Source organism: Strix aluco, chromosome 26 (assembly GCF_031877795.1).
Source record: "Strix aluco isolate bStrAlu1 chromosome 26, bStrAlu1.hap1, whole genome shotgun sequence".
NCBI classification, from domain to species: domain Eukaryota; kingdom Metazoa; phylum Chordata; class Aves; order Strigiformes; family Strigidae; genus Strix; species Strix aluco.
In genome coordinates this window covers 47993-75322 of record NC_133956.1, presented here as the reverse complement: position 1 = coordinate 75322, position 27330 = coordinate 47993, and the positions used below count along the sequence as shown (strand labels likewise).

The window sequence follows — 27330 nt, the reverse complement described above, 5'->3', positions numbered from 1 at the left end:
TACCTGAAGAGCAGCATGTGACTTACACTAATTAATGTTAGGAAGAACATTAACCCTAGTGTTAGTAAACTAAAGAAATAACGTGCTTCTTACTAGAGACAAATTTAACTTTTAAAGCTAATGTTGTGCAGGTAATAGTGAAAATAATCAGTATTCTGTTCTGAGATGCTACCGTTAACCTTTAGTAAATGCAACCATTCAGGAATACGGTAATGCTGACAAAAAAAACCCCCACCACAACACACACACCAGAAGGTAGAATTTCAGAATGCAGCATTAATGCTCACCCTTAATGAAGAGAACAAGTCACTTCATTGTTTATATGCCTTTAAAGTCTAAAGTCACCTGAAAATTGAGTATTCAGTTTGGAGTCAGTTTTTAATTGAGAGGAAAGCTATCGCTGACTAAAATTTTTAAAGCCTCACATGGGAAGGTAGTATTTATCTTTTTTAAAAAATACTGTGACGATAACATGACTTCTTAAAATTTGCTTAACGATATAGGCCTTTATAGACTTTTGTTAAAGTGTCTCACCCTCCAACAGAGACAGTGTTACAGTTTGACAGTTTTTCATTTTATTAGCACAAAATCATGTAGAGAGTGAAGACAGAGAGGAACATACACATGTACTCATAACATGGAAAACTCACTGCACAAATGGGAATGATTTCTTCCTTCCTATGAGCTTGCCAATTATTTCTCACCTTGAGTACCAGAACACTGTTGTGATAGAGCTTGCAAGGTACAAAACCCAATCTTACAAGCCCGCAGTGCTTGCTTAAAAGAAATAATCTGCAGTTCCATTACCAAAAAGGGGCTCAGCCTAGGTTCAGAACTACAACTGCTATTAAGAGAACTGAACTAGAGCACTTGAATTCCCAAGTCTCCTGCTGACTGTGGTAACTTTTGGAGCAGAACCTTTATGTATTTAGTATCATACAACATCTTTAGAACAAAGGAAAAACATTTACACAGTATGTGCATACACCCTAGTGTTAATGCATGTATATTCGTTTTTACATAGTTCAGTGAAAATCCATTCTATAAGCACAGAAGCAATCCCATGGTTATTTCTTACCACATAAATACATCAGTTGCAGAGATCGCTTACAGTTACAGATCTTCCTGCAGAAACTTCTATAGTGGCACTTGTATAGTCAGTTGGTCCAGTGGCTTCGCAACACCTATACACACATAGGGACAGGTAAAAAGAGGCAAGGTCTTTATGGGCCAGTAGCTGAGCTTACTGCATAGCAAGGCTGATGTACAGTATGACATCTGCAGTAATAACACCAATAAATTAGAATAAAACAATTCAGATATACTTCCCATAGTATGAAAGCCAGCATTCACAAAATCACAAAACATACTATTCAGATTGCATGGCGACAAACAAGGTGTTTGCCACAGTACAGAATCAACGCACTTTCAATGTCCAGTATTATTAGCAGGTTGTGGCACACTGATATTTAATTGCCATGCACGGGTAACGCCCTCATACATTTTCCTAGGAATTGCCTTCATTATCAGTCAGAGGGGAGAGAGAAATCCACCATCAAAAGTCAGTAACTTTGTAATTTCTTCACTTGGGAATAGCTGAAAGTGGTTGCTTCATTCCGACAGATGGCAGACATTTCAGTTTAGTTAGCCATGCAGTTGTTTTGTGAATAGGATTAATCACACAGATTTATGACATCCATGTTTTTGCAAAAGAGAGCAGGTAGTTTATTTCTGGTTTTAATACTTCCCTTCCATCAAGGGGGCATACCAAGAAGCATGGTCTGAAAGCAAAGTATCACTATCTCTTAAAATGAAGCTCCAGGTCAGCTCTCCAAACAAACAGAATCACTAGAACAGAGCCCTACCTTGCACCCACTTAACAAGTACTGAATTCAAGAGCACACCGGCAAGAGCAAGAACTACTTTATGGAATGATTTGTGAGACCAGCCTCACCAAACAAAAAGCCTGAGTTTCACAAGCCTAAACAATAACACCACCTTTTTTTTTTTTTAAATGACAAAGGGGTAAACCGAAGCAAAAGTGGATATTCTACAGATTAAAAAAAAAAAAAGTTGAGCAAGTGACTATTCAGTGTTTCACACAAAACTCAACTCAATCGTTTTTAAGTTTTGACCGGGCCATCAGTCAGAAACAGACTGTTAAAATAGGACTCCAAACTGAAAAACCACTGCATTTGCAATAAAGCTGGTTTCAAACCGGCATTTCTAACTCCACTGGCCTCAAAGTATTTTTACAGTAGTTTCAGTTGTCCAACATGAGTTACAAGCTGCTGTTCCACAGTTAGCGCCACTCTTCTCCTGTGAAACATACTTCAGGCTTTCAGGCTACTCTTCTCTTGTTCCACAAAACTCTGGAGTGAAGAGCTGACAAGTCTGTCCATCTTTCGTTTTCCTCTAGACTGCATTCCTAGGTGTGCCATTGTGAGTCACTGCTTTCATATTTGAGACGCTTGATTGATGGTTGCAGATTCTGTGGGATGCAACACCTACTTCAAAGACTTCATGAATGGCTTTGCGGAAGCAATGAAAATTGTAATCTATCAGACCTGTCAAGAAGGAGGGGAAGGGGAGAGGAAAAACTGTGCTCAGCTTGGCAGATTTATGTAATCAACAGAGCTTCAAAATTAATATAAAATGTTTCATTTTACCAACAGCTATTTTGCTACTTATTTTAGTATGAATTTGGATTCAGAAGATTTAACAGCGTTTTACTGATGGCAGTATTTATTTAGACTGTCTCAGTTTTTAGAAAGAAAAGGTACTCACTTGGAATGCAAAGTGTATATTCATAATTAAAGAGCAGGTGAGGGAACAAACACAAGACTATCCCCCAAAAACATGCTAGTACAGCACGACCATCACTTGAACGTTATCTTGCACTTTGTGTCATTGATATATATCCTAACTGCAGTGAGAAAAACTTTGAGATCAAATACAGTACAGTTATTAAAAGAACCCATCTGCTTTTTCTCTTTTTAAAATGCCAAGGTAAGTCACCGTTAAGTGAAATACTTTGAAATTAGGGCCTACACTCTCATTTCTACCCCATAACGTAGGCAAGACCATTCCTACCATCACCTCCTAGAGGTCCAAGCAACTATATAGCTGGCTAGACCTGCAATATATTAAACACTTTGTTCTAAGTTCCTATCACATAGTGCACTAGCCTACCACTGCTGATTTCTTTAGTCATACGCTAATTACATCAGTGAGACATGAGATAAACAATATGGCTATTCCCAAGACAGCAGCTGTCAAGCAGAACATAGTAAGCATTACTCCATTCTACTGATTCCACTATAGCAGATGGTAGTGACACAGGCCACATTAGCTACACAAGTCATTTGAGCAGGAGGACAGCAATTAAAATGATGATTCACAAGAATAAAAATAAAACCTTTTCATACCTATCTCTAGGAAGGGAGAAAATTCCTCCCAGAAGAAATTAAACAAATTTAGTTACACAAAATTCAAGGTGACTTGTTTTAGTTAATATTTTATATTTGATATACAGTATTAATATTTTATAGTTGATTAAAAACATAAAAGCCATTCAATGGGGGGAAGTCCTTACCTTTGCGCTCAAAACTCTCTTCTCTAAGAATGCAAACTAATGCCAAAAACTTTGTTACTTCCTTTAAGTACAGGACCGTTGTGTTATTGAGCTTGATAATTGCCATTGATTCTTTATCATAAGCACTTCCAGTGCCATCTTCCTTTAACCTAAGAAAGAATGTGTTAACGCAACACATAATCTAGTAGGCATGCATATGTAACTTCAAGACAAATACCTGTTAAATACAGTTAGAAGAATATTACTCAAGGTAAGCAAGTGAAGAACCTGCAATGCAGGTGTTAATACTATCCAAAGTAAGACATTATCACACCTTGAGTTTCTCAGGAAAGCTAGACCTAAAGAGAGTAGAGGCCTTCACTAGATACTCTTTTAGATGAGCAGTTAAGAGCAAGTGATCGGCATGGATTCTTTTGATATCAAACTAAGAGCTGTAGCTGTTTAGTCAATACTGTTTTCAGCTTACAGCTGAGCACTCTTAATGAAGGTGGTATAGTACATTAGTTATAGCACAGTTTACCTTCAAACTGAAGAGTCACTGCTACTCACTGCCTCACTGACTTTACAGTGCCACAGTAAGGTATCAAGTGATTGGTTTGAAGATTCTAATGCAGGACTCCTACGTAGAAACGTCAGTCGAGTGACACCTCAGTGAAATTACTTTTGGTAAATTAATGCAAAGGCTTCCTTAGGGAGGCTGGAGTGGGCATAGGAGGGGGAGGGCAACAGGGAGCAGGACAGTTTTTGGTTTTAAGCTAAACCAGCCCACAATGACAAGAAAAGATTAGAATGCTGCTTTCTATCTGCAAGTTATTAGTGTTAGTTAAATTACTGCAGCAGCAAAAGATGTATTGCAAGCTACTTCTAAGCACTCACTCCTGAAAAAAAAACCCCCAAACAAAGAATTACACAACCCTGGGTTGACCCATCAGGAGACAAACCGTTAAGCGTTGTGGTATTTCTTGGCAGCACTGTATTTTCCAGGCTACAACCACAGTTCTAAAATAAGTTACCGCTTCTCCAGAGCCACTTCAAAAATCAATTGAGAAGTATAATTCAACCGTAAATTGTCAGAAACAAGCACTATATATGCATCCCTTAGAGAAAGTCAGCAAGAGTCAAGCTGACCTCGCAAATGCTGTTCTGTTCAGAGAGCAACAAGTCTCAAAGCAATATGACTGCAAGTTACACTTCGAAGCTATGGCATGCTATCAACTCCAATTATTTGCCTATAATTAACATAGTTGTGCCCACCATGCCAAATGAGACACAGCAGTATTCATATTTTACATGAAACAATTGACTTTTACAAATGTCAGATGGCTGTCTAAGGCCATGAGTGGAGGGAAACCAACAGTACGAATGCTCGATCCAGCTGCCAAATCATTTGGATTTATTCTACTTACAGAACCAATGGGCTTTACAGACCAATCGACAGCGTCTTGCTGGATGACAAAGCCAGCACCACTTGCACAGTTTGAAACCTATTCTACAACTTTTAAGGACTTTTTTCCTAAGAGTATTCATCACTTACCCATATATACAGGAAACATCTATCACTACATCAATCATGTCACAGCACAACTCATATGACTGCATGTCCACAGGGGAACTGTCTGTTGCGATGTAGATTTTGCTGACTACATCGAAGAGAAAAGCTTTTTCAATGCCTGAATTCTTCAGAAAGAGAAAGAATCTGCATGAATTTTTAAAATAACTGCATTTTAAAAATCTCAAGTAGAATTCATACACTTTCACATTCTTAATAGCAGGAAATGCTTTAAAGCTTTAAACATAACCAATTTAGAGGCTTAAGACAGAATCAAGATTGAGAGCATATAGTTTATAAATACAATACTCTTATTGCCATAGTACCTATCAATATAACCTTCCAGTTGACAAAAATAAAGCTGGGGACTGGGTTAGAATTCTTTTTAGTTTATTATTTACCAGATGATAATTAAGGTTACATTTTACTATGCATCCAGAAGTTAAATTCAGCAGTTTTCCTCTTCTGTGGTTCTATTAACTCTAGAAGAGCCAACTCATTCACATCCACCAGACGGACCAGGCTCAGAGACAAGTTACTTCATAGCAGTGTGCTGACACTTATATTTTATGCTTGTAGAATCTTGGCAGTTCAGTTTCTGCGTGAGGCAGTTGCCGCGTACTTTAACATACAGAGCAAATAAAGTCAAACTTCTAAACTTACGACTCCATGAAGAGTATCACATTACGGCAGTTATGGGTATGGAAAAGCACCGAGCCAGTTGTACCATCCCATTTTTAACTGAGCACTTTGGCAAAGTGCACATGCTCATACTAAGTTCAGAAGCTTTCTGCAGTTAGCCAAGTTACCACATACACGCTATGGATTTCTGGCAAAGCTTAATTTCTATTTATGCACCAGAAGCCCTCCGTATTGCTGCTTCTTAGATTGTCTGAATAGCCAAAGTCCTGAGAACATCCAGACGATCCTTTTGGCATCAGGGCCATGCTCCATACCCTCATGGCACTGAGCAGGGTGAGCATTAATGTGCCCTTTATCCATCGGGCCAGGTTATTACAGACAGCCCTCTACCAACACAGGAAACAAGCATTATACAGTAGCATGGGGTGACGACGTCTGACCTGCACAGGTCCTCTCAATCACACCTGGGTTTTTGCTATGTTGCCCACATGCCTGCAACAGCCTCACAGACAGTTTAAATGATACAGGCTTCTTCAGCCTTGTCTCTAGGGTGATATTTTGATTTAAACTATACAGCAGCAAATTTCTGTGACACAAATTCTATAAGAAATGCACACACTAAAAGAATAAGAGCAAAAGTCTCACAGGCCACATGAAATAGATAGTTTAGTTCAAGGACAAGTTCACATTATGAAAAAAGTCTCTTGCCAGTACAGCTACATTTACTAAGTGCCTTAGCAGACTAATCATTATTGTGCTGGCAGAAGACTTCCATATCAACAGTTATAACCAGCCAAACTATCCTTTGGCAGTATTTAGTGAAACCCACACAAAGCACACACCAGTACAATTCAGCTGTGGTAAAGAGTTTCTAATGCAGATAAGCAGGCCAGCAGAGTACACCAACATGAGTGCCACCCAAACCTTCCATGGGCACAGCTAGCTAGAGCTCCTTAGCAGAAAGACTTGCTTTACCATTACATGTATTTCACTCAAAGTTCCGTCAGATTAACACTTACTGATATAAAGATATTTAGTAGATTTTCCAGTGTTGGCAGTTGTGGAATGAGCTTCTGTACCACTTTACTGAAGGCTTCAAATATCGAATGGTCATAGATACTGGTCAAATAAAAGCTGAGATGAGGAGGGAGGGAAAAGGAAGAAAAAAGGACAAAGATTCAAGAGTATTTCAGGATTGTAATAGAAATGTTAAAGCTATGTTTCCTAACATTCAGGCCTGATGATTTAACTGGGATGCCTTTATCACAAATATACCTGGCCACTGCACCAAGAACCTAATTTCTGAGTGACTAGAGTAAACATGAAACAGACTTCGACCGTCCCCAGGAGATGGGAGAACAGAGAGAAAAATTTGAACATGCTTTCACAACCCACTTAGCCTACAGAGTGCTTATCACAAAGGCGTTAAATGCTCAACTAGGTTTCTTCAAGTCTCATTCCTGGCCTTCCACTTTGTTCACACTAACACCAAGAGATACTGGCAATACTTCAAAGCTCCATGTGAATCAAAATAGCAGTAAAAACAGAGAAAAGATACAAGACACCTTAAAAGTGAGCCAAATATCAAGTAAGAGACTAAGCTTTTAAAACCAATCACACTGAAAAGTCAGTACTGGCCACGACTAGAAGGCAGGCAGCTTCCCCTGCCCCTCCAGGCCACACGTGCAAATTCAGCCTGTTATGCTTTATGAAAAGTATGCAAAAGGACCTTGAATTATCAGTGGGTTTATGAATAAATCTGTTAATTGGAATCTGTAGCCTGCCTTATTTTAGTCAGCCTAACAGCCGAGGCTTGGCTGTAAATTCAGCCGCGTATTTTACAACAAGCATTTGTGCAGTATTAAGAAACTAACAAGGCCTTGCTCAGGTCAATCCACTATTACATCTAAAAGCCATTAGTCAGCATGCATATATCAGCAACAGTAGAATCACATACGCCAGAATCTTTTACTCACCTAAGGTGAAGTTTCTCAAGCCCAGCATCCGTAAGGTCATCATTAGCTCTCTGATGAATATCCCTCTGAGTTTCTATTTTGTGGTCATCTGATAAACCATCAACTTTATGAATAAAAACTTCAAAGTTCATTTCTGGGTTGACCTTGTAGGCTTTTGAAACTGTAATGTGGAGTCTTGTTAAAGCTTCCATGTAGTCATCCTGTAAATCAGTTTTGGCAGGAGTGAATGACAAGGCTTTATCTCCGATAACTATTCCATTGTGTACAAGGACAAAATATTTCAGTGCAAGAACTTCACTTCTGTAACTAAATAGAAGTATGGGAGAAGAAAATACCTTGGAGTGTCAGAAATCCAAGTAGCTTAGAATGTTATTTAATTAAGTTGCATTAGCTATACAAGGCTTAGCTACACAAAACTAGGCTTCAGAGGAAAAGGCAGGTTACACTTCAACTCCAACAAAAGGTGTCAGTGATCTCCGAGACGGTCCTAACAACCTGGTAATCTCCCACAGTGTGATTCCTAAGTTCCTCAGAAGCTACCAGATACCCAATAGTACCAGAACTTGAAACCGAGGTCAGAAGTGTGCTGTTATTAAATGAACTCCATAGCAGTCAACAGCAAAGGGAAGGGATAATTCAAATCACCTAGCACTTCAGGTTCTCACTATTACTGTAGAAAAGGCAGGTTCAGAGTACTTGCCCCTTTCCACTCTCTCCACTGGGAGCATATGTTCCAGTCACTTCACAAAATTAAAAACCAGACACCGGCAGTTAGATTGGCAACGCATCCTTTCATATGTAACAGATGTTTTACGAAGTTACCTAAAAATATTAATTATTAGCTTCTCCTTGATCGTTCCTCTCACACAGAAAGCAAAAAGAAAACTGCCTTGTGATTCTTAGTGATTTGTATTTACCTGGGCATCAATAACATATATTAGAGCACCTGTTCCTCTGAAGATCATCTCATAATCAAATGTTGGATCAAAAAAGTCCATCTGTCCAGGAAAATCCCATATTTGAAAATTCACAAATGAACTGTTGGAAATATCGTCTTTGTATATCTTGTTGGTACTCTCCAAGAACAGAGTCTCATTGGGAGACATCTTGTGAAACACCACCTATTAAGAGAACACAAATAATAGTCTCAACTTTATCTTATTAAAAGAGATTGGTCAAAGTTCTGCAACCTGAATCTTACAAATAGGTTTACCCATTCTGAAGTGTACAGTTTCATTTTGGTAAATGGACAGCTTCCTGCATCAGCTAAGGAAATAACCTACCCTCAACCCGAACCAAGCAACCAAATACAGTTAAAGATTTTTGCAAGTCTAAATAACACCACTGCCTAAAGACAGAGACATCCCAGTTACTCCTTCTTCCTTGCAAGTCTAATAGTCTTTTCAAATTCCGCTATATTAGCCAATTCAGATCTGGTATATAGAGCCACCGCACCAATTAAGCAACTGTGAGCTTCTAAGAACTGTTCCTTTCCAGTCTTAGAAATTCCTAAAGGAAATTTTGCTTTTAGTCTGGTGTCAAGTGTTATAACATAATATAATCAGACTGTTCCTGAACTACAATAAAAGTGTACAAAAATAACATCTCAGTTTTAGAGACCCAAATAACCAGGTAGTTTGCCATCTATTAACAACTGAATTATGTTTGCTGACCCTCTCCTTTCAAGTACCCTAAAGAAATTATGAGAGCTTTCACACTAGTTGGTAAACAGTTTAGCTGCAGTGATGAAAAACATACTCATTGCTAGCACTCAAGAAAGCCCCACTGGGATTCTAGCCCTTCCCTGAACAAATAGAACTAGCCTGTAGCCCCACAGCAAAGCAGCCTGTGGCAAAAGCAGTCAGCTTCAACAGCAAACACCGCGCTAAAGCAACTCGCGCATATATTACAAAAGTTACTACAAACTTGGTGGTCAAAAGCTAGGCCTGCAGAAAGAAAGATGTTTCCTATATAGCATTCGGTAATTTTTTTTTAAAAAATGGTTCACACAGTTACAGAAGTCATCCATTAAAGAGACCTAGTGCAACAATCTCTGTCAAAAAAAAACTGCAAGAGAGACAACTCCACGCTCAGTGTAATTAATGGATTGTTTAGTGGGGTTCAAAGTAGTACATCAGTCTAGATTTTTAAGACCAAGGGGAAAAAAAAAAAAATCAGTTCCTTGAGGCAAACGTTTAGGGAAGCGTGGATCTAAATGAGCTTTTAAACAGCAGGACATTTTTATGGAAAACTAAGAACAGTTCTACATACTAGCGGCTATAGTGCAAGGACTATAAATTCCTCTGGGTTTACAGCACAGTTTTAAAGCATTCCGAAATCAACGTTCCTTCTTTGGAAATCATCGTCTCCCACAGGGAGCAGGACAGAATTAGTGAATCCAGTTTAAAGCAGATGAGTCCCTGAGAAGCAATGCCATCATCCCCCTTCCCCCTCCTTCACAAAGCAGTGCATTTCATCAGATTGATGTTCCCCATGGTTTTTACACTAATAGGGGAACCAGAACACAGTTTTGATCAAATTCCATTTCTATCGCCTAGCATCTACCCCTGCTCTTACGCGCTTTACACAGCTTCAGTAAAGCAAATAAAAAGGCAGTGGAAGCATCTGATTGGAAGCAAGCAGCTAACACTGATGCCAAGCAATTTTGACTAACCATACGCAGGCAAAGATAGTAAAATTCTAAGAATCTGCTGAGTTTCCTCGCTATGGCTTTTATCATTCCCAAGTGTTCCTGTTACACCTTCAACATCCAATGGTCTCACCAACTTCCTGGCAGACTTCCTGCTTTGACTGTATTTTAAGAACTTTTCACTGTCAGCCTGAGCACTCTTAGCAGTGTACTCTTTCTTTTATCCCTCTGAATTTCTCATTCACATGTGCCCTCCCGCAATCTACAAGTTTTCAGGATATTTTTTATTTGGTGACACGTCAACCTTTTCTCTACACTAACTTCTCTACAGCAGCACTTGGCTTTATTTTTGAATTGCAGCAGTTAAGCTGCACTCCTGATGCAGTATTTCTGAACCGCCTCCATGTTTTTGGACTGCCCCTTTCTTTGGTGTTTTTTTCAAAACTCACAATTTTTTCCTTAATTTTCAAGTAGCTACCCTTCCTTGAAGTGACCAGAATTTGGCCGACACATTCATTCCGACTACCTTAAACTTTGAATGGATGAATGGACTCCCCAGAGAAGCATGTGTCTGTGTTTTGGGTTTTTTTTTGGTTTTGTGGGTTTTTGGTTTGTTTTTCTTGTTGTTGTTTTTTGGGGGTTTTTTACAAATCAGAGAACAGCCATATTTGGAATTTCACTTCCAGCTGAAATGCTGGCCCAATCCATACAAACAAAAATTTCCCAGACCACCAAACATTAATCCTATACATAAAGTGACAAGCATGACTTCCACAACACCCCTACTGCAAGAGTTTAGGACCAAATCTAATCTGCCACTGCAAGACACCTTATCAGGTACATTGTAGCAACACCTATAAACTGCAAGAAGAATATCTAACACAGGAATTGCAAGTTTCTGAGAAAGTAACAAATCTAGGATAGTTTCCTTTTTTTTGACACTTTGTCTGGAAACAGTAGTAACTGGTTTGTATCTGAGAAATCTACATCATTTTCCTCAGAAGGAAAACAACCACCAAAACTAGAACTTCTCTAAGAACCTTCACAGTGCAAGTAACCCGAAGGGAAGAACCCTTCACTGGGAGCGGTCCCAAGCCACCACAACACATGCCTCAATGAAGTCTGTACAGCCAAAGCAGGCAATTTGCCCTTCATAAACAACCAGTCTCCCCACTGCAGCAGAGGATCATTCTGCACATAAAAATAGGCACCTTTACCTATAAGTCCATATGCAGAATGGGTTTTCAAACTCCATTTTTTTTTTCCAGTCATGGTAAACCCCTTTTTTTCTTGAGGTAAAATTAGACTATTTCTAGTGCCCTGATGTCCAGAAAGGAATTTGCACGGGCAGATGGAAGGAGGTCCCTGAAAAGAGAGAGAAAAGGTACGGTATTGCAAGATGGTGTTGAGAATCTACCAGTTGGAAGCAAACAGCTGCTTCACAGGTAACAACAAAAAACAACTTCCAAAGGATTCCCTAACAGCAGTAAGACATACTTTTGTCATTTTCATGCTTTCCAGAATCCTTGCTTTAATTTTCTGGATTTCTTAAGATGGCATAATGAATGAGATGGTCTCAGAAGTAGCAGTTGTCTTTTTTTTCCAGAGGAGAGATTTAGGGGGGTGGGGGGGTGTGAAAAAGGAAGACAAGACAGACAAAGTTTCTTAAAGAAATTCACTAGTTATTAGGAGCCCTACATTACATCTTGTGGTAAAATTTTCTACAAGAGCTTACTGCAGAAGCATGACAGACAGCTAGTTCTGACTCCCTACTACCCCAATTCAATTCATTTAACACTTTTAAAGAAAGATGGGTATAACTGAAAGGTTTACAGCAGCTCCAAACAAGCTTCTGCTTCAGGTTCTACCACACACACAAACTCCTCTCCCAATAATAGATTTATGCTAATCTTATGAAGGCAGAGCAGCAAGTCTGATGACCATGAAAAAAAAAAAAAACCAACCACAACAAAACAACACACCCAAAAAAGGACACACACCCCCCCAAAAACCCCCAAATCAGGTACAGTTTGAAGTTTTTCCAGGTTCCTATTACGTAAAGACAGTACAGTAAGTCCAGTTATGCAAGTCATAAGTCTACACAAAAATTTGTTTTATAAACTGAAGCAATCGTCACATTCCCAAAATCTTCTAACCTCAATTTGTTACTGAACATTTACGGGTTATATCAGCATGGAAAATCCAACTGACCAAAGGAAAAAGAGAGTTCCTTCCCAGCACCATAACTTTTTCTTTTGTGAGAGGCTTCCTGTTAACATTACTCTCAGTAGAAGGCTGGAATGGTTTAATAATTCATGTTTCTCACACAAATTTCTAGATTCCCACAAAACCAGTACTTTTCCCAATACAGTGTTTATCATGGATACCCCTACTCCCTAGCAAGGCGACCAATGCCCAGACAGAAGGGTCGGGTCTGGTTATGACTATTTTTGGACCAGACAGATCTAAGAGCAGGGACGCTGTCAAAGAGAAACTTCTTGATACTACAAGAATGTCTCAAATTATTGCCACACTTAATTCGCTCAGGCAGCAGCACCATGAACTCCTAGGTAACAGAACTACAGCTTCTAATTCCCAAGCCAGATTGACAACCAATCAGCAAAAGATAAATTTTATATCCTCTTATTGCATGCTCAACATCACACTGTTCCCTTCCTGTACAACTACCTGAATTGGTCCTCAGAGAACCGGTGCTACCAAACTTGGTCATAAAAAAAACCCCAAAAGTCCAAAAGCTACATCTATAAAGTGACTTCTAAAGTCTTAAAATCTAGCTGCAATTTGGAGTTACTGTCTTCCTCTAGCTTTTACAGTTCACTTTTTTCAGCCGTGGATAATACAGTAAGATCTCTAATGAGAGTCTACAATGAGTGCCGTTCACATGACTAAAGACTTACTTTCAGTGCAATCACTGCATTTGCACATCCAGTGGGGGCAATAGGCCTAAATAATGGGGAGTAACTGGAAAGACTGAAAAGCAATGACAGCCCAGTCTGCCACTGTATTTTGGAATAGCACAATGGAAAAAATTTCTAACAGATACGGTACCTTTCGCAAACCTTGTCTAAAGAAAGGCAAGCCTACAGCAAAAGACAGGAGTCTCCTGACTACAGTTTAGAACCCATTGGTCTAGTACAGTCAATGGATTACCAAGTAGTCTGCATAAGATGGTTAAAAGAAGCAACTCATACCTGCTATACTACAATGCCCAAAAAAGGCTTCTCTGCATAAAACCTTTACAGAAATCTCTGAAGGATTCCACACTTGCATTTGAAGAAAGTTTGAGGTCCTTAAGTCCAGAGCTTGAGAACCACTGCATTTCACTAGTAATGCCTTCCCATAAAAATATCACTTCGTAATAGGGACTGCAAATACAAAATTTGCACTGAGGAACAAGCATCATTATTAGTGCTGCTACACTTCTCTTGAACTACATGGCAAACGAAAAAGGTCAGTTTTGTCTTATTTTTATTAAGACACACTAGCAACTTCACAAAGCTACCACCAAACCTAGGGCACCAAAAGGGTTTGATTTCCTCCTCGATCAGTGACTCCAGTTCACTCCGTCTATCGTACTAAAGGAAACCAGAAGCTGCCTTTCTACTCATACAGAAGCTGAAGTCTCTTTCAACGGATCAAAAGGCAGAATAACAGCTTAAGTCTTCTTCCAACCAGAAGCGCTAGCTAAAGACCACACACCTGTACCGCTCACCGTGCTTTCACATCCGTAAGAAAACACCTCATTATAAGATTCACACCAGTATCTTCGCGTTTTATTTTTGTGGCGTTAAAGTGAAGAACTACAAGGGCTACAATCTATGCTACACAACCTTCCTCTCTAAGGCAGATGACCGGAGTCCGTTCCGGGAAGTTAGTGTCTTTAAGCAGGAGCCTCCCTTCGTTCCAACTTCGCTACAAGCGCCCACATTAAAAAGCAGAAATTGCCTAAACAGTAACACAGAAAGGAGAAAAAGCTCGGCGCCAGAGAGGCAGCGCGGCAGGCGGGGGCGGGAAGCCGCCGGCTGCCCCTCACCTTCTGGATGGAGGACTTCCCGCTGCGCCGCAGCCCCATAAGCAGGATCCGCGGCTTGGAGTCCGCCCCGCCCGCGCCGCCGCCGGGCCCGCCCGCGCCGCCGCCGGGCCCGCCGGGCCCTTGGCCTCCCTCCAGCTCCGCCTCCTCCTCCTCCTCCCCGTAGCCGAAGTCCTTGGGGAACGAGTCCGCAGCCCCGAAGCTACCCCCCACCAACGCCGGCTCCTCAGCCGCGCCCGCCGCGCCCGCCGCGCCGAACTGCAGCGCCATGTCCGCCCGAGCCCGCCGCCCTCCAGCCACAGCGCCCGTCCCAGGGCCCCCTTCTGCTCGTGCAACCCAGCCCGACGCCGCACAGCCTTCCCCGGATTGGCTGACACCAAGCTCCGCAGAGCCGATTGGCTCAGGAGGGCAGCGAGGTAGGATGGCCCCGGTCAGACGACCTGCGTCACCTGACGGCGCCACCGCACGTGAGCGAGAGGGGCGGGGCGAGCGGCGGCCCAGTCGCGCGCGCAGGGCGGTACCGGCCGCCGTCGGGGCCGGGGGTGGAGGGAACCCGCCGCACTGCCGACGCACGGCACCCCCGCCCCGCGCGGGACGCACCGTCAGCACGGCGCCGCGTGCCCGGCCCCGGGCACCGCCCCTACGCGCGCGCTTCGGTTGCGGTGCAAACCTGAGTTTAAACCGAGGCCCGGGAGCCGCCGGTCGAGAGGCGATCACCCCGCCCCAGCGACCGACGAAGCAAGGTCCTTCGTGCTCGTCAGGCGGGCGTCGATTTTCGGCGGGCATCATTCGTACAAGCAAGCAGCTCGACTGAAGCTGTAGCCAACACTTGTTATTTTATTACAATCCCATTTTAAGGCTCAGCAGACCAAACTGTGTTCAGAGGGAAGAGAATACAGTTAGGAGAAGAGTGAGCGTGTATTACTGCCCTCACACCCGAGGTCTCGACCACGGCGTCCTTCCTGCCCTGTGACCCCCCCAGCTAAACACCTTCACCTGCTGCGGCTCCTTTTGCCAGACACGCCCCACAGCGCTCACTTCTGTCTTCCTCCCGTCACGGTGCTCGCAGCACACGCTCGGCTCTAGGATGCGTTCTCTACAGCATTATCCTCTCCCTATTTCCACATGCTAAGCTTAATGCTAGGTATAGGTTTAACTTACAAGTGAGCTTTCTTCTCTCCTTGTTGCAGTGGGTAGGACATTTTTGTTGTTTGGGTTTTTTTTTTCCCAGGGCTTTTTTTGTTTGCTTGTTTGAGGTGGGGGTTGTTTGTTGTTTTACAGATTTAATAAAAGTATTTTTCCCTCATTTACCTCTCTTCTCATATCTTTAGATCATTAATAGGTACAGTAGTAAGGTAAGCAACCATTACATTCATTAGCCCTTGATTTCAGTTTGTACATCTCCTTTAGCAAAAGTTCTGATCCATCCTACCACACCTGTAAGACAAAATGTGAAACCCATCCCAGAAACAAGGAAGTTAAATAGTTAATAGATCTAACACATAAGACAGCTACTGCACTTCACCTCCCCATCTCCCATTATTTTTCCCGTCATTAGTTGCCTTGAAAGTACTAGGTTTAGGATAGGAGACAAATGCAGCTCTTTAAAATGTATCTTTTTTTTTTTTTTTGGTAAAGGCCAACTTTGTTCTATGGCCCCTGTTTCCCTGAATTGGCTTCACAGTTCTTCTGAAATTCAGAGGTAAAATTACAAATCAAAGTCACACACACACCCTCTCTTGGATTTTCTGCCCTGCCTAGGTTTTCTTTTCCCCGTTAGATGAATCAGAAAGAGGAACTCTCCAAGCTGTACTGTTACACAGGACATCCATTACAAGTAAGAATTTTGTATTCTGTACAGAACTGTCCAGGTAGTATCTGGATCAACTCTCCAAGACCCAGTTTCTGAAAAAAGACTGGAGACGCAAACTGCATGTAAATCAGTACACCTCATGCAAATTAAAAAGTGTAAGTTCAGTAGGTACTGCTTCTCCAACATTGTGTGATGTCCATCACTTGACGTACCTATACTCATTCCTTTTGTGCCCCTCTGGGTAGGCAGTTACCCTATCAGTGCAGAAGCCTAACCTCAGTGCCAACTTAGAACATACCTTGGAGGTCCTGCTTTAGCCTACCTTTGGTCCACCTCTGTCATGTCACCCACTCCAGTTAAAAGAAAACCAAGACAGATCAGCAGCTTAACAGGACCATAGACCACAATGCAAAATCTACACAAAGTTGGCAGGCATAGTTATCTAGAAGTTAATCATAACTATCACCTTTTCTTAAACACAAAAAGCAAGAAAGTTGGCCGGTATGCTGAAACTCAGCAGTTGCTGCTGCAGCTGCACAAAAATAGCTGTACACTCATGATACTGCATTTTTTCCTTTAAGATGATGAAGTAACAAAGTAGACATGAAGAGTTCACATACACACACACAAAAAAGACTGCAGTTCTCAGGAAGCCCTTTATTAAGTCAAGGCATTAAAGGAGAAACTACTGTTATTCACCATGCTTCTCATCTTGAGGTGGTTCATACAGAGCCAGCTGTGGATTTAAAGAGAGGAATTTAGTTAGCTGCAACATTTCAGAGAGTTTTCACATTAAGAAATGTAGGAAAATGTTTGCTCTATAAGTGTTCCATTTACTTTGTGCATTTTAATCATCACTGATATTTATGCAAGTCCATTTTCAAGTCAGGCAACAAAGTAATCCTCCCCTCAAAACATCAATTTGTCACATCGTATATTCATGCAGCTCTACCAACTGGGCTTTTTAAAATGCGCTTTCAAGCATATAGGTCTTGCCCGAGATTTTTGCCAGTTTCTTGTTCTAGGTCTCGTTAAGTACTTTTCATCTCAAGTAGCAGCTGATAATGATCGGTGCCTTGTAAGCTTTGATTTCACCAAAATATGATTAATTGAAACAGTCATTCTCATAGCACCAGTATCCAAACTAACATTTCCTGTAATCATTCTAGCTTTCATTATGCATTTTGGAGAGTATGGCCTAGGCAACTATGCACTGAAGTATGACCTTTACTTGCAAGGTTATTTCCAAAGAAACAAATGAAGATGTTTACTTGACCTCAGTTGCATTAAAGGTAAGGTCAAGCTTCAAAAATCAGTTCAAGCATTAGGACTGAGCCTCTGAAATATGCCAGTCCAGTTTCCTCAATTAAGATTTTTTCCCCTCTCCTGCAAATTGCAGAGTAAGTTAAAAATAAAGTACATGAAAAAATTAAAATATCCATGTGTTCCTCATAGCAACACTAAACTACAGCAATCACGATGCCACTAACAAGAACCACTAAAAGAATGACAAAATGCTATTTTAGATTTTGCCACAAAAGATGACAAGTACACAATCCAAAGCCAATCTTCTTTTCCACAAAGGGCCTAACTATTGACTTTCTGCCCCCCGCCCCACCCAATAACTGACATTCTGACCAAAAACTATAAGGAAAAGAACAGACCTTCACAGATGAATGCAACAGCAGAACACTACCTATCACTACATGATTTGAGTTATCAATAAATGCACAGTTAAAGGCACGTATTTTATGCTAGAGGACTGCTAAAAAAGAAAATAGAAATGGCAGTGTTCTCCCTGCATTCTGTCCATGAGAACTTCTACAGTAAGTCAGAATGATGGGCAGAAGATGGTAGGGGAAAGAAAGGGAAAAAACCAAAACCATTAATGCTGGAAAAGATGTAAAGTTAGAGTTATCATTTGAAGGCTGAAGAAGGTGAAAGCACAAAAAAACACCCATGGTTATAGAAAGGCTTACTTTCCTGGAACAAGTTTTGACCTCTTTAAAAGATTTCTTTAAACAAAGACCCAGGTTACTCTGCTTTCATGTGTCTACTTACTATCGGTTGCATTTTTAAGTCGGCTACGCCGAATGAACTGCTGGTCTATTGCTACTCCCCCTAAAATTCTGCTCTTTGCCATATTTCCTAGTAAGAAATAACAAATGTAGCTGTAAGGACTCACAATGGGTAACAGAGAAGGAGAATTACTAGGACAGCAAGAGGGCAGTCCAGACAAGAAATACAAATGGGTAATGCCCAAGAACTCCCAGAACTAAGGTGGGCTGGTTGTCTCCCAGTGAAAACTGTATAGGGATGTTCATGTATAACAGCAGCCATCCTGTTCCAATAAATGCATCGAAACATGTAGCAGCACATAAACTACTAGATTATTAAGGTTCTCAAAGGTTTCTTTCCTTCTTCAGCATTGTTAGGTTTACAGTCCCTCTCGTAAGGGGAAGTTCTTCACATCTCAGGGCTGTTTCAGACAGCCTGTAGATGCATTAAAGAATGGCTCTGCCTTAGCTAGCATTTCAGATCTACTGTTGTTGCAGATAGAGGAATACCAGGGTCGTTTTAGCTGAAAAGTGCAAGTTAACTGTTCCACGTGGATACGAGTGCCTCCACTGGTAACATTCTGACACATGCAAGTCTGTGCCAGGTCAAACAAATATATAATATTCCTCCTTTGCCTTGCCTTTTGAAAGGCTTTATAATAGATACATTAGCTTTTTTTCTTTTTCAAAACTCTTGTGAAAGCATGAGCTACATAATATCAGACAACTTAAACACATCCACACAGGACTGAACAAAGACATGGGATTAGCCTCGATAACATATACTTTCACTAAATAAATACAATCCCTAGTTTAGCAATACTATTGTATGTTACAGAATATAAGAAGTATCCCACCAAAAAAAAAAAAAAAAAATCTTTACTGTGATGAGTTCTGTCAGCATTCCTCAGCCATGAGGCCAAACAGTGCAACAACATTTATTGGTTACTCTAATGGATCTAAGTTAGCTGTATTCTAAGTATTAAAGTATTCTACTTGTTGCGGAGTATGAAACTACTGAGGAACACTAAGTCTACTTTTACCTTGGTTTTCAGTTTTTTATTTTCTTCCAATACAGCTTCGTATTTTTCTTTCATCTCTGCCACTTCCAAGCGAAGTGCCTCTATTTCTGGATTCTCAGGAGCTGAAGCTCCCAGATGATGCTTCAGAAAGCTGATATTTAGATGTTAAGTATTTCTTCAGTTAGATAGCATAACCGCATTTTAGTTTTAATACTTATGATGAAGTTAGTGCTGCAATACATGTGACTGAAATTGCATTAAACCACTTAGATTACTGCAGTGCTCTTCATCCTACAGGATTAAATTACAAAAATAAGAAAGCTTTTCAAGTTTATCAGTATATTCCTTAAAAAAAAAATAATCAGTACGCACAGGACAAATTCTTGTGTTTTACTACATCCTCCTCTCCTTTTCCTCTCTTAAACACATTAGTTTGGAAGACTTAAAAATAGAAGCAATAGCCAAAAATAGCTTAAAAGCAGAAAAAAAAAGATGTTAATTTTTTCCCCTCTTGTATTATTAGAAAAAAAAAAGGAAGCGTGAAGAAGCTGACTTCAGAAGCCACAGATACTGTAAGTACTCAAATCTAATGCTGCAGGTCTACAACATTCTCCAATGGCCTATAACTTATCTTCGTCATTGCTGGCATACCAATACGCACAGTTGTCTTGCATCCCATCAGACTTTCTGATTGCTTGTAAGAATGCAATTATTAGTTAAAATGCATCCATAAAAGCCACGTTGTCAATTTAAGTCTTCTATACAAGCCTACCCAGGTCACCAAAGAGTCAGAAGCCATACTGTTTTGCATGAAGTCTCTATGAACAATTCACAGAAGAGAAAAAGGATACTCCAGTGCACTATTTGGTTTCTCTGGCTCTTCATATAAGGCTACCAACACTGCAAATAGAAAATATTCAACAATTGCAAAACGTTCATGCAACTCTAAGTTTTTAACACACGTACCAAGAGTGAGAAGGCATACAAGTTACATGCCACATTTATAGCACATTTTTTTGTTTAACAAGATTTTCATTTATACACTTTGACATAAACAATAGGTCTGCTGCAGAGGAGGGAACAGAGCATCCCACCCAGTAACAGCTAGACAGAAGTTCTGTTGATTCCCTAACCACAGTCTTGGCTATTCTAGCACAGAACACAAAACAGCCCGAACAATTTTTACACATTCCACATGGAACCCTAGTATTGGCTTTCACCAGCAAAATTGAAATTCTAACTATTTTGAGACTTTCCCTTCATAAGCCATTACTTCCACTTAAGCTACATCTTTGAACATGCAGGACAACATCAGCACTTCTGTAACTTTCAGCATAAAAGCAAACCTCCATCAAACACCTACACTGACAATACTAAATGGCTACCATCAGAGTAGGTTACACCAATCATCTTTATGGATTGGGGGCTGTAGCAGCCAATGGAGTGCTAAAGAGGTCAGGCACAAGCAACAGTACCCTGACAGCTTACATAAAACTAGCCATACACATACCAACTCCATATCTGGAGAAGTCAGTGACAGGAATTCAAAGTTCCCAAACATAACCACTCCCCCTTCCCCACAGAGGCAGACAGATGGCTATAGATGTCTGCTTTCATAAATACTTAGATGATCTTCTCCCAGTGTCAGATGTCCGAAATGCACAGCCAAATTCATTTTAAGCTAAGGACATAATTAAAACCAAAATTAGGATGCCATGCTGCTTAGAAGACTTGTTTTGACATCCCAATAGGATGCTTAGCACAGTGATCGAAAGAAATCAAATGCTAGGCCAAGAGTCTTAGCGTGGCACCTATTCACCTGACATCCTAGATCTGCTGCTCCCTCTTTAAACAGCATATTTTTCAAGCAGGAATATTAACAGATATTCTCCACATATTATTGGAAGGCTCTCAAGAAGACTTCGGAAGGATTTAAAACGTGCTAATCCATACAGAAAGCCAAAGTATGGATCAAGTTTAGTATCATAATTTTCCCCATTCTGATACAGATAGTCACTCTCACAAAACTTACAGGTTTGTTAGTTTTTGGAGAAGCACCGAGCTCTACTCAAGAAAGTGTCTTTTTAAACAGAGTGTTTTTAAGAGCACATTTGCTGTTATTTTGCCTCAAGCATTTACTTGCCCTGGAGAGCTCTGGCAGAATAACAGTCCCCAAGAAATTCAGCTCTTTCCAAAAGCAAGCATAGAGAAAGGCCCTTTGGCCGAGTAAGAGGTCTCCGACACACCACGTAGTGGCAAAGTAACCACCTCGTCGTTCTTACGGGTCTCTGTCACTCCTGTTCCACACACGTCTCTCACAGTCGACCCACAGGCACGATGAACGTGCGAACCGCCAGAACGGCGTTAACGCGCCGCAGTTCGGAGAAGGAGGAGAAGGAGCGGCCGGCTCGCCCAGGCGAGGAGCCGGCAGGGAGCGTCGAGGCAGCCCGAGGCGCGGCCGCGAGACGCCCCGAGGGGAACGGCCTCCGCCCGCAGAAACGCCCGAAGAGCCTCCCACGGGCCTCTCGGGCGGCGCGACACGAGCCGCAGACTTACCCTTGGTGAGCGTGTCCAGCACCCCCGACTTCTCCAGGTACCGGCGGAACTGCTCCCGCTTGGAGTCCGCGGCCTGAGGGAGGACGCCCACACGGTAAGATCGGCGGCGCCCCCCCCCCAACTCCGGAGGCGGCTCGTCGGACAAAACCGGGCCGGGCCGGCCCCGCCGCGGAGGCGGCACGAAAGGCCCGGCCGGTGCCAGCCCGCAACCCGCGGCCCGCGCCCCTCCGCGCAGATGGCGCGGAAAAGCCACCCCGACCGCGCGGCGGCGGCGGCAGCGCCGCCCGCCCCCTCCTACCTTGTAATGCGCCATCTGACCCCCAAGCGCGCCTGCCCCGGCCGCGCGCCTGCGCCCTGCGCTTTTACGGCGCGAGGGCTTCCCCGCGGTTACCATAGCGACGGGGCAGCAGCACCGCCCCCGGCCTGCGTCCGGCCCGCCCCCGCCGTCCTGCCCCCGCGGGGTGCCGCGGCCTCTCCCGCCGGCGCCGCCGTCGTCTCTCCGCCCCGCAGCAGCCGGCGCCGCCGTCGTCTCTCCGCCCCGCGCTCGCTGCCAGGTACGGAGGCGCGTTCCGGACTCGGCGGCTCCGGGGCCCGGCTGTGCCCGGCGGGAGGCCGCGCTGCCGCGGCAGGGGCCGTCCGGGCCGCGTCCGGTCCCGAGCGGCGCTGCGCGAGCGGCCGCCGGCGTTGGGAGCGGGGAGGAGCCGCCGCGCGCGGTACCGCGACCTCGTTCGGCCCAGGTGACCGCCGTACCTGCGGCTCGAGAAGTAACGAGAGCTGAGCGAGAAGTTGCGGGAGGAGAAAGTTGCAGCAAGCTGCGGCTGCAGGGCTGCCTGCCCGAGGGGCTGCAGGGAGCTTCCTGTGGTGGAATCTCCACATCGAAAAGTCTTTTGCCTTAGCCTGTTTTGAAAAACGGAAACGGTTATATCGGTTTATTTTTGTGAAACGCTGGGGTACCTACTGACTGATAAAATTTATTTATTATAAAAATAAAAAAGAACCAACCGAATAATCTTGCATCCGCCGATGTTAGGGTCTTTTCACACTTTTACTGCATGCTGGTCTGCAATATCTTCAATTTTCACTGGAAGTAAGTTACACTTTCCTATTGACAAAGCGCTGTGATGAAACAGAATGTTTGACCCATGTTCACACACAAAAAAAGTCAATAAAAATCCTCTGTCAGCAGCAGAAAAACAAATTCTTTTGTATCTCGTCTTGAACCAACAGAAATGCAAATGTCATATCCCATATGTAGGCATCTAAATCTAATTTTCTATTATTTAGACAGTGGGAGCGGAGTGCATTAAATACAAGGCTTTTTATTACAGAGACATGAAGTGCACACATGCATTAGCAGTTATGGCCCACAGAAATGTACGCATCAAGAAATGCAAGAATTAAAGCCACTGTAGCAGTATTAACTCAGCTAAAACACACTATACATTTATATACATTCCTGTATACTACACAGTGTTAAATATTACAGTGTAAGCAAAATTATGTAGGGCTGTATTTATATATACATGTAGAATGATACTAGAGGTGAGAAGAATAGCTGCTGGAGAGAAATCTACAGGGAATAGTTTTAGTAATTTAAGAATATTAATGTGTATTCCTTATGTGGACAGGGCCAAATTAATGCTGCTGCTGCAAGCTAAAGAGACTTCTTTTTCGTAATATTGTACAGCCTTCAGCCAATCTGAAACATGTCTGGCTCGTAAGCATAATGATAATGCACATTAAAAATTTAATGATGCCATAATACCGTGATGCTACATTCCCTCCTTTATTATTTCAAGATATTTCATGGAACTTATGCTAGATAGCCTTATGCTAGATGGATTGGAGCAGCAAGTGGATGAATGTCCTTTATTTGTTTTATTACCCCCATAAAAAGCACAAATGGATATGCTCCTTCTAAACAATTGTAAGCATCCTTTGGTTTAAAAGTTTGTCAGAATTTTGGGGACAGATGAACCCCATAGTATCCAGAAAAGGAGTAGTTTTACAGTTTGATAGACCTCTTATGTTTTTTGACACTGTAGCTGAAAGTATGAAGGTACTACCTTTTTTTTTTTTTTTCTCACCATAGTAAGCCTTCTGGATTGTGAAATTCAAAATTTCTGATTAATAAATTTCAGTATTTGTTTTCTGATTTAAAAAACAATAAACTGCTAACTTATTAGTGTTATGCAAAATCTCAAAATTAAAGCTGACAACTCATTTGTAATTCATGATGCTTTACAAATGTAATAGTGTATTTACTGGTAATAGTATACAATAAGAGATTCACTCTGAGTTTTCTGTGGAGGAAGTCAGTGGTGATGCACTGAAAAAAAGTGTACTGTGGAGTCAAAGAATTAGTGATACGTGTATCAATTGGTTTGTTCTTTTTGTATTTAACAGTTCAAATAGCAGAATGTGTTTGACATTCTGTTTTAAGACAGCTATCAAATGTCTGTTTGAATTCTCAGAGAGATTAAGCAGAAACATATTTACTGATAATTAATTTCTCCTGAGAGTACCAGTGCCATGTTTAGCCTAATTTTATTTACTGGTCTTCATAAAATATATTGTTAGACTGTAAATTTTGTTTTGTAATTTTATTCAATTTAAATAGTATCAGCTGTGATTTTATACCTGACTTTTCCTAATATGTGCACTTATACAGTGTATGTTTTCCTTTTTAGCTGGAAGGATAGTGTAGAATTTTATACACTGAGGTCAAAGCAACCCTTTCATTACAGAGGAAGTAAATAGATTGTTTAAAAGGTTTAAAGGACTGGTTTCAAAGGGCTACACAACTTTTCTATCTATGTGAATGTCATGGTTTCAGCTGGGATAGAGTTAATTGTCTTCCTAGTAGCTGATACAGTGCTGTGTTTTGGATTTAGTGTGAGAATAATGTTGATAACACACATGTTATCAACATGTTGATGTTTGGTTGTTGCTAAGTAGCACTTATCATAAGTTAAAGATTTTGCAGTTTCTTGTGCTCTGCCAAGAAGCAGGCATACAAGAAGCTGGGAGGGAGCATGGCCAGGACAGCTGACCTGAACTAGCCAAAGGGATATTCCATATCACAGAACGTCATGCTCAATACATAAACTGGGGGCAGTTGACTGGGAGGGGTGGATCGCTGCTCAGGCATTGGTCAGTGAGTGGTGAGCAATTGCATCATGCATCACTTGTCTTTTCTTGTTTTTTTTTTTCCTCTCCCTTTGTTATATTCCCTTTCATTACAATTATTATTATTATAATATTTTATTATTGTTACAATTATTATTATATTTTATTTTAGTTATTTAACTGTTCTTATCTCAATCCATGAGTTTTACCTTTTTTTTCGATTCTCCTCCCCATCCCACTGGGAGGGGGGAGGAGTGAGTGAGTGGCTGCGTGGTGCTTAGTTGCTGGCTGTCGTTAAACCATAACAGTGAAACAGCTGGTTATAGTTGAATGATTTAGCTACTCTTATACATAGATCTTGCTTATGTCGCAATGTTCGGTAATTATCCCAGCATTGACTATAGCAATTAATGGGTTAACTCACACTATATTTGAAGATCAGTGGGGGCACGCCTGTTGCTGGCATTACTTGACAGCGACAGTTGCCTGGACAGAGAGAAAGGCTTAGGACTATCACAGTTTCTACTTTGTTTAGATTCTGAGCTCACCTCCCCTGTAGAGTCAGGAGTGTCTGGTCGGCTAGAATTTTTTACATCAGCATTGTAAGGAGGTTGGGCTTTGTTTGCACTGAAACTGCTTTGTCTTCTGTTGCTGTTTGTCGGAAGAGAATTTGTTGAGGCTCCTGCACTCTCAACCATTGCTGAGCAGTTCCAAGATGCACTGATTCCATGTTGTCTTCTGAAACTGGTAATAGGAAAAGTTCTGTCAGGTTGCAGTGAAGTTTGAGATGGTGTTTCAGCAAAGCTTCTCAAGCATGTGCTCAAAGCGTTGTCTGCATTCTGAGTAACAACACGGAAATATTTATTTTCAGCTTCTTTTTCCTCATCATGCACTTCAGTCCCAAGCTCACCAAGCAAGCCTTCATTATTATTTGTGCTAGTATTTTGAGTCTGATTGTCTAAAGCATTTGTAGCTGGCCTCTTCTTTGGCGATTTGTTTTCCTGATTGCGATGGGTGTAATTGCTGCTGCTTTCTGTGTGGTTATTCTGCACAGACTGAAACATGGGAGAATTTAGAACTGGGTAGACGTCAGTGTCAGTTTGCTTTTCCATTAAAAAGGTATAACCGCTAAGTGCAGAAGGAAGAGTTTTTTGAGAGGTGGTGGATATTCCCAAAGAAGAGTGCGGTATCACAGAGTATTTCTTAGATTTGTTTACGTAGAACTTGTCAGGGTCATCCTTGTCTTTATTCTGCCCACAGAGTCCCATTTTAATTTTTCGGAATCCTAGGTGGATAATTTCTAGGATATTTAAAAGCAATGATACAGTCGCTATTGACTGCATGAATAATATAAACACTGTCTTTTCTGTTGGTCTAGATACAAAGCAGTCAACTGTGTTTGGACATGGATCTCTCTGACACTTATAAAGGGGATCTAGATGAAAGCCATAAAGAAGATACTGCCCAATCATAAACCCAACTTCCACTGCAGATCTTGTGAAAATATGTATCACGTAAGTGCAGAGCAAAGAGCCTCTCAGGGGTGCTTTGTTTAGCTTTCTTTGGTCCAATTGCCGAAGTTCTCTCTCCAGCCTTTTCCGATTTTCAGTCATTTCTAATTCGGTGCTTTCGAGTTCCACTCTTACCTGAGCTTTCTTTTTTTGCCTCTCTTTTTCCAAGGCTCTTAGTCTGTATAAGGCATGACCCATATACACCAAGGAAGGGGAAGACACAAATATAACTTGCAAGACCCAGTATCTTATGAGAGAGATGGGAAAGGCCTCATCATAGCACACGTTTCTGCAACCAGGTTGTTCGGTATTGCATATAAATTCTGATTGTTCATCATTCCAGACATCCTCAGTCGCCACTCCGAGAACAAGCATTCGAAATATGAAGAGGATCGTTAGCCAAATCTTTCCAATAATAGTAGAATGAATGTGGACCTCCTCTAAAATGCCTCCAAGGAAATTCCAGTCTCCCATGGTTATTCTGCCATCTTAACACTAAAATGTACAAGAGAAAAAAATATAAAACATCATAAAAGCTGCAGTCCTTTGTTAACGCATTACGAAAAAAGTGACACTGAGAAAAACTATTGTATCTCATGTTGTAACCATGGCAACGTGACCTACCAGCTCCTTGATAATCTAGGTATTACTCTCTCTCATCTACAAGATGGAGAAGTGCATCATCCGCCTGTGTCTAATTTATCAATACAAGACATCCTGATAAGCACATCACTATGAGGTATTAAGCACCCTCAGTCTGCATCAAATCAATGGAAACT

At 41.6% G+C, this 27330-nt stretch overlaps 3 protein-coding genes across 5 annotated transcripts in view; all 3 read right to left on the bottom strand.

Moving 5' to 3' along the window:
- The window catches only part of RRAGC (Ras related GTP binding C), a 234418-nt gene extending 218521 nt beyond the window's left edge, over nucleotides 1-15897 (bottom strand). Inside the window, exons 1-8 of one of the 3 annotated variants that reach the window (XR_012626436.1) lie at nucleotides 14467-15892; nucleotides 8680-8883; nucleotides 7763-7962; nucleotides 6806-6920; nucleotides 5130-5272; nucleotides 3596-3744; nucleotides 2333-2567; nucleotides 553-1184 (exon numbers count right to left, since the gene is read on the bottom strand). Coding sequence is in view for 1 of the 3 variants with exons in the window: in XM_074850659.1 (XP_074706760.1) it covers nucleotides 2416-2567; nucleotides 3596-3744; nucleotides 5130-5272; nucleotides 6806-6920; nucleotides 7763-7962; nucleotides 8680-8883; nucleotides 14467-15252 (1749 nt within the window). In the remaining 2 variants the exon portion in view is untranslated. Of the gene's footprint in view, nucleotides 1-552; nucleotides 2568-3595; nucleotides 3745-5129; nucleotides 5273-6805; nucleotides 6921-7762; nucleotides 7963-8679; nucleotides 8884-14466 lie in introns of those variants that run through there. The other 2 variants (XR_012626435.1, XM_074850659.1) reach the window with 2 other exon arrangements.
- A 1016-nt stretch (nucleotides 15898-16913) lies between these two features.
- MYCBP (MYC binding protein) lies at nucleotides 16914-22291 on the bottom strand. Its single transcript, XM_074850661.1, has 5 exons — nucleotides 22210-22291; nucleotides 21912-21984; nucleotides 20207-20255; nucleotides 19377-19506; nucleotides 16914-17012 (listed from the first exon to the last, which is right to left on the bottom strand). The coding sequence occupies exons 1-5, from the start codon at nucleotides 22222-22224 to the stop codon at nucleotides 16968-16970; spliced, it is 312 nt and encodes a 103-aa protein (XP_074706762.1). The 5' UTR covers nucleotides 22225-22291; the 3' UTR covers nucleotides 16914-16967.
- Nucleotides 22292-22471: 180 nt separating this feature from the next.
- Nucleotides 22472-27025, bottom strand: GJA9 (gap junction protein alpha 9). The gene is made up of 2 exons (XM_074850660.1): nucleotides 25589-27025; nucleotides 22472-23013 (listed from the first exon to the last, which is right to left on the bottom strand). The coding sequence occupies exons 1-2, from the start codon at nucleotides 27023-27025 to the stop codon at nucleotides 22990-22992; spliced, it is 1461 nt and encodes a 486-aa protein (XP_074706761.1). The 3' UTR covers nucleotides 22472-22989.
- Between the last annotated feature and the right edge of the window lie 305 nt (nucleotides 27026-27330).